Raw genomic sequence first — 12751 nt, 5'->3', positions numbered from 1 at the left:
CCTCCCAAAGCCCTGGGATTACAGGTGTGAGCCACCACGCCCAGCCTAACCAACTCTTTAAAAATGTAAAAACCATTCTTAGCTCATGAGCCTCACACAAAGAGGGATTTGGTTTGCAAGCAGTGTATTTTTGCCAACCAACCCCTGTTCTAAAGCAGCAAAACTCATTTCTCCAAGATCGTAGTGAAAAAAATGTGTGGAGAGGGTCAGGAGGAGAAAATTGACCACTATTTCCAACACAACCACTCCTTCCATAGCCATTTTGAGCTCTGTAGGTCTGAGATTCAGAGAGCTAATAAATATATCCTATATCTGGAGATAGGAGATCAAAGAGAGGGAATGTCACAAACTTAAGAGTAAGAAAAGCTGTTATATCAACACTAGACTAAAAAAGCTCAAGTGCTACAGCTTTTACTATGGAACACTGCCACAAAGTGGTCATGCAACTAAAAGCATTATGGTATCACAAAACAAAACCAGGCCTTGATTAAGTGGTATATGAAACAGAGACTTCTGAGATAAATCTTTTATTTTTACTTCCAGGATCTCTTCAACAAATGACTGTAAAATACATGAGACAAATAAAAGTAATTTGAAAAAAACTGAGTAAAATGCATTTTATCGATACTATCTTAATTTTCACTGCAGTTAGTTACAATAAGATTATATGATTTTAATCTAATTAATCATTAATTTCTTTCTTTTAAAATTCGCTAACTAAAAGAAAAAAACACTACAAAAGTCAAGTGAGCTTAAGGAAAAAACAACAACAAATAATGGGTTCCTGGTTGGGTGCGATAGCTCACACCCATAATCCCAGCACTTTAGGAGGCCAAGGCGGGCAGATTATTTGAGCTCAGGAGTTTAAGATCAGATTGGGCAATATGACAAAGCCCTATCTCTACAAAAATTAGCCAGGCATTGTGTTGTGCACCTGTAGTGCCCCCTTCTGAGGTGGGAGAATGGCTTGAGTCTGGGAAGTGGAGACTGCAGCAAGCAGAGATCATTCCAACGCACTCCAGCCTAGGCAACAGAGCCAGACCCTATTTCAAAATAAACAACGGGTTCCTATCAAGAAAACATAATCATATTAAGTTCTTTTAATTTTTTTAAATAGAGACGGGGTCTTGCTATGTTTTCCAGGCTGGTCTCGAACTCCTGAGCTCAAGCAATCCTCCTGCCTTGGCCTCCCAAAGTGCTGGGATTATATGTGTGAGCTACTGTGTCTGGCCCAACTCTTAAGGAAGAAACTAATTTTCTTAAGGAAGAAACTAATATCACATACTGAAAGTCCATTCATCATTCCCCATTTACTATAAACAATCTTTGATTTCATTTACTAGTTTTTTCATTTAGTTTTGGTTGACTATATACTCAAACAAGAATCTGATTAACTCTAGGAAAACAAATGACATCTGTTACCAATAATTCAGGTAGTGTTTCTTGTTTTAAAAGTATCCAAGCTGGTTGTGGTGGTGCACACCTGTAGTCCCATCTACTTGGGAGATTGAGGCAGGAGGATTGCTTGAGCTCAGGAGTTTGAGACCAGCCTGGGCAACATAGCAAGACCCAGTCTTAAAAAAAAAAAAAAAAAAAAAAAAGTAAAAGCATCGGAAGGAAGAATCATATTTTTAGAACTCAAACTTGCTTTATAAAAATAGACCTATAATAAACTTCCTTTTGAAAATTCATTATGTCCTTTAAATGCAACTCAAGTTTTAAATTTTTTTTTTTTTTTTTGCGCTGGAGTTTCACTCTTGTTGCCCAGGCTGGAGTGCAATGGCGCAACCTTGGCTCACTTAAACCTCTGCCTCCTGGCTTCAAGTGATTATCCTGCCTTAGCCTCCTGAGTAGCTGGGATTACAGGCATCTGCTACCACGCTCGGCTAATTTTTTTTGTATTTTTAGTAGAGATGGGGTTTCTCCATTGGTCAGGCTCGTCTTGAACTCCTAATCTCAGGTGATCCACCCGCCTTGGCCTCCCAAAATTCTGGGATTACAGGCGTGAGCCACCACGCCCGGCCAAGTTTTAAAAATTTTATCAATATATTTGCAGGCAATGAATAACACATTTCCCAGCCAGAGTGAAAAGAAAGATCTATAGATATTTTTAAAAATATTTCCTCTCCATTTTACATCAAAATTCCCTCACATAGGATGACCTCTAATTTTAAAAAAAATCACAAATTTGGAGAACAAATGAATTAATCTGAATAATTACTACTTATATGTTTTCTTAAATCATAAAGATTATTGTACTTACCAGTGATGTCTGATCCTCAAACGGTCTTGTAATATTTTTCCTAAGAATATCAAAAAAGTGACCACAATTTTAATAACCTCAATAAGTATATACAATTAATATATTAAGGTAATTTTATATTCAGATGATAAAAAAATGGAAAGGATATTCATTCATTCAAATATTTATTCAGTGCCTACTATATGCCAGGCCACCATTCTAGGAGCTAGTGACACTATACTACTACATCAAACAAGATGCTCGCTTTCATGGAGTTTACAGGCTTGTGGAAAATAGTCTTCTGTACATAGGGATTATGCATCCTTCTGCATCCATGGATTGATCTGACCAACCACAGACTGCTAGTATTCAATAGAAAAAGAAAGTGTGTTTTTAAAAAAAAGCGGGGGGCCGGGCACAGTGGCTCACAACAGTGAGCTATGATCATGCCACTGCACTCCAGCCTGGGTGACAGTGAGACCCCGTCTCTAAAAAAAAAGTTAATCAAGAAATAAAAAGAAAAAAGAACAATAAAAAGCAGGATAAACCAGAAAATACAGCATTATAACAATTTACATAGTATTTACATTATACTAGATATTATAAGTAATCGAGAGACGATTTAAAGTATATGTGACTTGCTTTTATGGGAAGCATTTTTAAAAAAAAGTATACAGGAGGATGTGCATGGGTTATATGCAAATACCAGGCCATTTTATGTAAGAGACGAGCATACCCAGATTTTAGTATCTAAGGGGAGGTTTCTGGAACCATCGCCCACAGATACTGAGGGATGACTGTAGCTTATTCCAGGGCTGTGGTAAGGAAAATGACAAGATGAATCCAGAGAATTTTGTGATGTTAGAAAGTAAGGAAGTGCTCAAAAACAGGAGGCATGTTGAAAGGTCATAGGAACCAAACTAAAAGAGTTCCCAACTTTGGGAGGCCGAGGTGGGCAGATCACGTGGTCAGGAGATTGCAACCATCCTGGCTAACACAGTGAAACCCCATCTCTACTAAAAAAAAAAAAAACAAAAAAAGCAGCTGGGCATGGTGGGCACCTGTGTAGTCCCAGCTACTTGGGAGGCTGAGGCAGGAGAATGGTGTGAACCCAGGAGGCGGAGCTTGCAGTGAGCCAAGATTGCACCACTGCACTCCAGCCTGGGCGACACAGCGAGACTCCGTCCCAAGAGTTCCCAGCTGGGAGTGGTGGCTCACATCTGTAATCTCAGCACTTTGGGAGGCTGAGGCTGGTGGATCACCTGAGGTCAGAAGTTCAAGACCAGACTGGCCAACATGGTGAAACCCTGCCTCTACTAAAAATACAAAAATTAGCTGGGCGTGATGGTGGGCACCTGTAATCCCAGTTACTCAGGAGGCTGAGGCAGGATAATCGTTTGAACCCAGGAGCCGGAGGTTGTGGTGAGCTGAGATCGCACCACTGCACGCCATCCTGGGTGACAGAGACTCTGTCTCAAATTAAAACAAACAAACAAAAAAACGGGGGGTTCCCAATTGCCAAACAGAACAATTTAAGCAACAAAATTAAGAACACTGGATTAGAATCCAGAAGAATATATGAGGAAAATGTAACATTTTTGTAGTGTTGTTGACAAACATGCATAACCTCAATCAATTCATGAGAAAATTTAAACCCAAACTGAGGGATAATTTACAAAATAACTGACAAGTACTTGTCAAAAATGTCAAGGTCATCAAAGACAAGGAAAGACTAAGGAACTGTCACAAATTGGCGAAGACTAAGGAGGCATGAAAACTAAATGCAACATGGGATGCTAGAAGAGAAAGAGTATTAAAAGGAAAACTAGAGCTGGGCGCAGTGGCTCACGCCTGTAATCCCAGCACTTTGGGAGGCTGAGATGGGTGGATCACCTGAGGTTGGGAGTTTGAGACCAGCCTGACCAACATGGAGAATTCCGTCTCTACTAAAAATACAAAATTAGCCGGGCATGGTGGCGCATGCCCATAATCCCAGCTACTTAGGAGGCTGAGGCAAGAGAATTGCTTGAACCCAGGAGGCGGAAGTTGCGGTGAGACCAGATCGCGCCACTGCACTCCAACCTGGTCAACAAGAGTGAAACTCCGTCTCGGGAAAAAAAAAAAAAAGAAAAGAAAGAAAAAAAAACTGGGCCGGGTGTGGTGGTGGCTCACGCCTGTAATCCCAGCACTTCGGGAGGCCGAGGTGCAGAGATCACCTAAGGTCAGAAGTTTGAGACCGGCCTGACCAACATGGCGAAACCCCGTCTTGACTAAAAATACAAAAATGAGCTGGGCGTGAAGGCATGTGCCTGTAATCCCAATTCGGGAGGCTGAGGGAGGAGAATCACTTGAACCAGGGAATCGGAGGTGGCAGTGAGCTGAGATCGTGCCACTGTACTCCAGCCCGGCGACAGAGCTAGACTCCGTCTCAAACAAAACAAAACAAAACAAAAACACAAAAAAATTAGCCAGGCATGGTGGCATGTGCCTATAATGCCAGCTACATGGGAGGCCAAGGCAGAAGAGTGGAAGTTGTAGTGAGCAGATATCACGCCACTGCACTCCAGTTGGGCAACAACAGGACTCCGTCTCAAAAAAAGGAAAAAAGAAAAACTGATGCTAATCAAATATGTCTGTCATTTGATTGACATTAGTGAATCAGTGTTAATTTATTAGTTTTGATCACTGCATTATGGTTATGCAAGATGTAACATTAGGAGAAGCCAGGTGAAGGGTATATGGGAATTCCGCATTATTTTTGCACTTTTCTGTAAATCTATAAGTATTTCAAAATAAAATACATATGCTATGGTCACAACTATGTAAGGACATTCGATACAAATGAAAAAACAGAACAAAAGAAAGAAATTATAATATTAAAAACTGTAAGGAATTTTAGTATCTTTAAAAAATTTTTTTGTTTTCCAAATCTTCCATAAAGTGGTTACTTTTATAACGAAACAAAATCATTTAAAATACAGTAAAAGAAATCATGACTTACTTTTTATACAGTACACCATATGGTTTTTTCAGTGCATACTGTAAAACAAAATTTATAGCTTTCAAAACAAAACACATTCTGAAAAGCAGAAATAAAAATAAAACATCTTAACAGTCACTCTCCAAGATTGCTCTGGGGCCTCAATCTTGTCCTGAGGCCTTCTTCCTGGCTCCCTTTTCATCACTTACAGTAACTTGAAACATAAACTTAATATTCTTGGACTAGACTTTCCTATTTAAAAGTTTCTATGCCCTTTCAATAGTCTATCAAACTTAAACCATTTCCTTTATTTCTTTAAACTCAACTTAGTCCAGTCTCTCTCTGGGGAAACAATGCCAGGTACAGTGGCTCACGCCTGTAATCCCAACACTTTGGGAGGACAAGGCAGATCACTCGAGCCCAGGAGTTCGAGACCAGCCTGGGCAACATGGCAAAACCCTGTCTATACAAAAAACTGCAAAAATTAGCCAGACATGGTGGTGCATGCCCACAGTCTCAGCTACTTGGGAGGCTGAGGTGGGAGGATCACCTGAGCCTAGGAATTTGAGGCTGTGGTAAGCCTTGATCACACCACTGCACTCCAGCTCTGGTGATAGTGTGAGACTCTGTCTCGGAAAAAAAAAAAAAGTAGTAGATAAAAACAGAAAAAATAAATTATATCAGGAAAGGTTGATGTTGTGTGGAGATAAGAAAACTCAGAAATAGTCACAATGATGACAACTAGAATACTAGCCAGGGGTTAAACACAGCTCTTTAAAAAATGCCTGTTATTCAATGTTCTTCATTTTTTCCCCTACTTCTACCCATCCACTAATAATCATTCATTTTATTTTATTTATGTATTTTGAGACAGAGTTTCACTCTGTTGCCCAGGCTGGAGTGTAATGGTGCAATTAAAGCTGACTGCAGCCTCAAACTCCTGGGCTCAGGTGATCCTCCCATCTCAGCCTCCCAAGTACAGACACATGCACCACGCCCAGCTAATTTTTGTATTTTGAGTGGCGATGGGGTTTCACCATGTTGTCGAGCCTGTATTTTACTATTTTTTAAAATTTAATTTATAGAGATGGGGTCTCACTTTGTTGTCCAGGCTGTTGTACTGGGCTTAAGCAATCCTCCCACCTCAGCCTCCCAAAGTGCTGGGATTACAGGTGTCAGCCACCACACCTGGCCTATAATCATTTATTACTTGTATGGCCAGTACTGCTCTACCATAGAGAATAACAAAGATGTCATCAGGTACTACCTTGCATTAGAGAAATGGGTAAATGAGGGAAACAATGAAAAATAAGGTATAATAATCATTCATCAACTATCAGAGTTGGTGAACAAAGAAAATGCAACAGTAAAATCTGCCTTTTTAAGTATAAAACTTTTGATGATTCTTGGCCAACTATTTCCCTGTTTCCGTGTAATAAACATTGCCACCTCTTCTTGATAACTCAGATGAATTTTGATAATCATGATGGATTTTAATTATTGTAGTAATCTGTAATATTGTGCTGCTTTTAAAGCTTACTTAAATATGTAGGATCATTGTGCTGATGGATATACTATGAGAGGGGCAGTGTCCTGTCAGCACAATGACATTCAGACAAACGTTTCAAAAAAGGGATGGGCCTATATAAGGCATTCAGACATCTGAATTGACTATGCTTATCAGGCATAGAGTTTGGCAAGTTTAAAAATGTATTCAACGCCAGGTGTGGTGGCTCACTCCTGTAATCTCAGCACTTTGGGAGGCTGAGGCAGACAGATCACTTCAGGTCAGGAGTTTGTGACCAGCCTGGCCAACATGGTGAAACCCTGTCTGTACTAAAAGAACACAGAAATTAGCCGGGTGTGGTAGCATGAGCCTGTAGTTCCAGCTATTCGGGAGGCAGAGGCAGGAGAATCGCCTGAACCCGGGAGGCAGAGGTTGCAGTGAGCCAAGATGACACCACTGCACTTCAGCCTGGGTGACAAAGTGAGACGCCATCTCAATAACAACAAAAATGTATTCAATTACTTAATTGATTTAATTCAAAGACCTATTAGCTGTACTGAAGGCCTAATTAGTCAAATAACCTATTAGATATCTCCACATACTATGCCTTCTTTTTTGAGATGGAGTCTTGCTCTATTGCCCAGGCTGGAGTAAGTGCAATGGCGTGGTCTCAGCTCACTGCAATCTCCACCTCCCAGGTCCAAGCAGACTCTCCTGCCTCAGTCTCCTGAGTAGCTGGGATTACAGGCGTCCACCACCAAGCCCGACTAATTTTTGTATTTTTAGTAAAGATGGAATTTCACCATGTTAGCCAGGCTGTCTTGAACTCCGGACCCCGTGATCTGCCCGCCTCGGCCTCCCAAAGTGCCGGGATTACAGGTGTGAGCCACTGCGCCTGGCCTTTCTTTCATTGATTACCTATATATTGAGTACCTACTATGTACAGACACTGGGCTGGCCACTAGGCTACAGAGGTAGAAAAAACAAAGCTTTTATTTTCATTACTTAAATCACATGTCCCAAACTGAATCTTTCACCTTTCTCTCCAAACCTGCTCCACTTGACACATTTTCTAATTGGCATTATTGCCCATCAGGCACTCAAGCCAAAAACCTGGGAAGTCATACTTTTCACTAGTTCCCAACTCTTCTACCCTCAACATCTATTCTTTCTGGTCATTTCTCATTTTCATTGCCACCACTGGACTCCAGATGCTCTTCACCTAGCTGGCAGCAATGGTTTAGTTTCCTACATTTGCTCTCAACCCTCTCTAGTCAAGCCAATTAAAAAGACTGGTGGTCCTTTTAATTCTCTTGCTTATTATCTTTCAATGACTACATGGAGCTTTCAGATTAAAATTCAAACTCCATTTTACTATATGACCCATGCCTCTTCTTCTAGCCTCATCTAGCCCACTCTCCTTTGGCCATGCCCAATTATTTACAGTTCTCCAAATGCATCAACGCGCCTTCATACTCCCTTTTGCACAAACTTCTTTCTCAGTCTCAGAGGGTCTTCTCTTTCTCTCCCACTTCTTGCACCAACTTCTCCTTCAAAATGAAGCTGAAGTGTTATCTCTGGGGGAACTTACCCTGTGTGGGGGTCCCCCATGTGATTTTCTTTTTTTTTTTTTGAGATGGAGTCTCTGTCACCCAGGTTGGAGTGCAATGGTGCGATCTCGGCTGACTGCGACCTCCACCTCCCTGGTTCAGACCATTCTCCTACCTCAGCCTCTGAGTAGCTGGAACTACAGACATGTGCCACCACACCCAGCTAATCTTTTCATTTTTAGTTTTCACCATGCTTCACCATGTTAGCCAGGCTGGTCTCGAACTTCTGACTTTGTGATTCTCCTGCCTCGGCCTCCCAAAGTGCTGGGATTACAGGCGTGAACCACTGTGCCCGGCCTCCCTTATGTGATTTTAACTGTTTCCCATCCTACCCTGTCCATGCCTCCAACACAGCACAATGTGAGAACTTTTTACATGTTTGTCTCTCTAAGCTCACTGAAAGAACTGTGTCTCACCTATTAACTCCCAGCAGAGGCACAGTAACTGGTGTTGTTGAATGACTAAATATATAGCAATATGCAGTTATTTCTCTTCACAAATTAAATTTTTTCCTAAAATGTGAGTAAGCCAAATTCTAGTAATTAAAAACAGCTTAAATTTACTAAGGGAGACCTTCACTCTACCAGACCCATCTGTGCTCGTAAAAGATAATAATAAAATTTACTAACAGAACTAGTTGCTTTAAGAAAAACTAGTAGTTGGTGCCTCGCAGGATACAGAACCCCCCAACTTTAGCTCTTCTCTAAGATTAGTAGTTCTTATGGTAAGGCAAGCTTATCTATGTATTTCTCTGGCAGCCCAACCTAGCATGCTGAAAATTCCAAAATGACTTCGATACCTTTTAAAGATTAAGTATATATACTCACCACATCTTTAAGTACTTGTGTCACTGTTGCATTTGCATTTCCCCCTTTAATCAGCATGGCATTTTTAATATTTTCATTGAGTTTCGGTTCTCTCTTCTCAAGGAATCTCTTGGCTCTCTTCGTTTTGGGCTTTCTGTTCAGAAAAGCACAATTCATAACTACTTAAACATCTTCCTCACATTGCAAAGCCATGACTTAACTAATATGCAAATTCTTAAAAACACATTTGTCATTTAGGACTCCACCCTTAAACAAAATCTCACTTTTTTTTTTTTTTTGAGATGGAATCTCACTCTGTCGCCCAGGCTGGACACAATCTGGACACAATGGCACAATCTGGCTCACTGCAACCTCCATCTCCTGGGTTCAAGCAATTCTCCTGCCTCAGCCTCCTAAGTAGCTAGGATTACAGGCACACACCACCATACCTGGGTGATTTTTGTATTTTTAGCAGAGACAGGGTTTCACCATGTTGGTCAGGCTATTCTCGAACTACTGACCTCAGGTGATCTGCCTGCCTCGGCCTCCCAAAGTGCTGGGATTACAGGTGTGAGTCACAAGGCCCGGCCAAAATCTCACTTTTTTGGGAGATATCAGTAAAATATATTTCCTTATGATTGTTAAATAAGTGTTTTGTTAGCTTTTAAAAAAAAAGCTTTCATTTTTATATTCCCACCATTCTTTTATTACTGCTTTTTCAAATCTTTTTTTAAGTAAAAAATAAAAGGCTCAAGTAAATACTGTCGCTATTTTTACTCTTTTTTCTTCAAGCCTTAAGTAGTCAAACTGTATCCTGTACCCTAATACGAAGAATTGAGCATCAACTGCTGATCAGCCTGTGGGCATTCACTAAACATGAGACTAATGACTGCTTACCTTTCTTTTAGGTTTAAGACCACAATGCCTGCCAGGAAGTATACACTGTTGCACTCCAATATCATTGCTGAGAATGTCAACATTATTGCCAACAATGGGGAATAATAAGGTTGATGTTTACCTGGAGTCACTCTATTAAGGCTTAATCTTCACCACAATCCTGAGAGTTACAATTCTTTTTTATTTATTTATTTTTTTTGAGTCGAGTCTCTCTGTCTCCCAGGTTGGAGTGCAGTGGCGCGACCTCAGCTCACTGCAAGCTCCGCCTCCAGGGTTCACGCCATTCTACTGCGGGCGCCCGCCACCATGCCCGGCTAATTTTTTGTATTTTTAGTAGAGGCAGGGTTTCACCGTGTTAGCCCAGGATGGTCTCGACCTCTTGACCTCGTGATCCACCCGCCTCGGCCTCCAAAAGTGCTGGGATTACAGGTGTGAGCCTCCACACCCGGCAAGTTACAATTCTTATCTTCACTTTACAGATGAGGCAACTGAACAGACAGGTAATGTGCCCAAGATCACACAGCAAGTAAACAGGCCAGTTTTTAAAATGAGCTAGGGCTGGGCGGCCACAGCCTGTAATAAAAACACTCTAGGAGGCCAAGATGGACGGATCACTGAGCCCAGAAGTTCAAGACCAGCTTGGGCAACATCGCAAAACCCTGTCTGTACAAAAAAAATACAAAAATTAGCTGTGGTGGTGCGTGCCTATAGTCCCAATTACACGGCAGGCTGAGGTAGGAGGGCTGCTTGATTCCGGGGAGGTCGAGGCTGCAGTGAGCTGTGATCGGGCTACTGCACTCCAGTCTGGGTGTCAGAGCGATACCCTGTCTCAAAAAAAAAAATTTTTTTTAAGCTAGATTTAAAAATTCATGTAGACCAATTACCCTGTAAACTATTAAGGGAAAATAAATTCATTATTCTGACTTTATGATGTGACAGTAGGAATCGCATATTTTTATACATTTCTGTTCAAAAAAGGGGCTTCACCTCTGCTTCCTCTACAATGAGCGCCCTGATTTTTCAGACAGTTCTCTGTCATCTACTGAAAGAATTCTCCTCCCAAATAATTATGACCCTCCCTCGTCCAGTCCCATGGACACTTTGGGAAGAAAGAGACTGTACATGCACTTTAGTTTCCCATGTAGATTTTTTAAATCCTCCTCCAGAGATAATGTCACATATAAAGCTTCTAATCATTTACTGGTTGATAAAGATACAAATTATTCTATCTTTTGTAACTCATTAAACAGCAACAAATGCAAATAGCGATTAACATGTTTTATTAGCTGCCTGGCTCCCAATTAATGTGTAAACTAGTCCCAATACCTAGTAAACGACTCTTCTTTGTAGTCCAAACACTAGAGGAATAGCAGGTGTGCAAAATCTCTGAATGACTAAAACTGTCGTTTTGGATACATACTAACCTACGTAAATAGCAAGAAAACCACAGCAAATAACAGCAGGGCTGTTTAGCATGATAAATATTCTTGAACAAATTTAAAACAGGTATCATTCAAGGACAACTCAGAGGAGTGTACAAAGTCGAAAAGGAAAAAAACCAAAACTAATGAACATTTCTACGTGCTGCAGCAAAGGCTCTACATACATTCGCAAAACTAACCCTCACAGCTCTAAGAAGTATGACTATGATGAGTGCTATTTTACAGCGTAAACTGAGATTTAGAGACATTTAATGACCCAACGTCACAAAGCTTTAAGTGAACGCGCCAGACTGTCACCCAGATCTGTCGGATTCCAAGGGCTGTGCTCTTAACCCCACTCTAACTAATCTGTCTCATACTTCGGAAGTCAGATGTTTTTCAACTGACTAGGATAAAAGCGGCCAACGCTTCAATCCCACATCCCATCCCGCGACTCCCACCTGACAGCTTCCCCACTGTCTCCTGGCAAGTAGCTCGCGCTGAGGAAAACCCCGGCTGGTGATCGATCGGCTCCCACCCAGGCAAGAAGAGGGGTAACCAGGAAGAGTGAGAGGCCGAGACAATACCACCCTCATCACGGGACCCTTTCACCCCAACGTTCCCCGGGGCGGAGAACCAGCGAACTTACACAACTCGATCCAGAGTGTCCATCGCTACTGCTCCCTGCAACTCTTAGAACTAAGTGGATGCACGTGCACCCGGCGATTACGTGCGCCGGAACAGGCAGAACCGGAAGCTGAGCGCAACGCCACTTCCGGGGACGGCCTCGCCGAGGGTGCCTGGAGGCGTTGGCGGCCATTTTGATTGGAATCGCGCCCTGTTCCCTTGGTTACGGATTTTTGCCCTGGCTCTTTCCCGGAATTACAGGTGCGAGGTAATACTTATAAGTAACATTGGCCAGGTGTGGTAGCTCACGCCTGTAATTCCAGGATTTTGGGAGGTCGAGACGGGCGGATCACCTGATACCAGGAGTTCGAGACCAGCCTGGCCAACATGGCGAAACCCCGTCTCTACTAAAAATACAAAAATTAGTCAGTCGTGGTGGCGGGCGCCTGTAACCCCAGCTGCTCGGGAGGCTGAGGCAGGGAGAATTGCTTGAACCCGGGAGGGGGAGGTTGCAGTGAGCCGAGATCGCGCCACTGCAAAATCCAGCCTGGGCGACAGAGCGAGACGACTCCTCAAAAAAAAAAAAAAAGTAACATAGACTCTCACAGTTTGATGTACACGCTAGTTTGTATACTTGGAGTCAGGTATTCAGAAACCAGAT

General features: G+C 41.9%; 1 protein-coding gene across 1 annotated transcript in view; it reads right to left on the bottom strand.

Annotated features, from left to right (window-relative positions):
• RPF2 (ribosome production factor 2 homolog) overlaps window positions 1-12212 on the bottom strand; it is a 41885-nt gene extending 29673 nt beyond the window's left edge. The window contains exons 1-4 of the mRNA XM_038001007.2: window positions 12113-12212; window positions 9167-9299; window positions 5244-5281; window positions 2264-2303 (exon numbers count right to left, since the gene is read on the bottom strand). Of these exons, the coding sequence (XP_037856935.1) occupies window positions 2264-2303; window positions 5244-5281; window positions 9167-9299; window positions 12113-12135 (234 nt within the window). The 5' untranslated portion in view covers window positions 12136-12212. The remainder of the gene's footprint in view (window positions 1-2263; window positions 2304-5243; window positions 5282-9166; window positions 9300-12112) is intronic.
• Window positions 12213-12751: the final 539 nt, after the last annotated feature.

This window comes from Chlorocebus sabaeus, chromosome 13, assembly GCF_047675955.1.
Source record: "Chlorocebus sabaeus isolate Y175 chromosome 13, mChlSab1.0.hap1, whole genome shotgun sequence".
NCBI lineage: Eukaryota > Metazoa > Chordata > Mammalia > Primates > Cercopithecidae > Chlorocebus > Chlorocebus sabaeus.
This window is presented reverse-complemented; position numbering and strand designations above follow the sequence as displayed.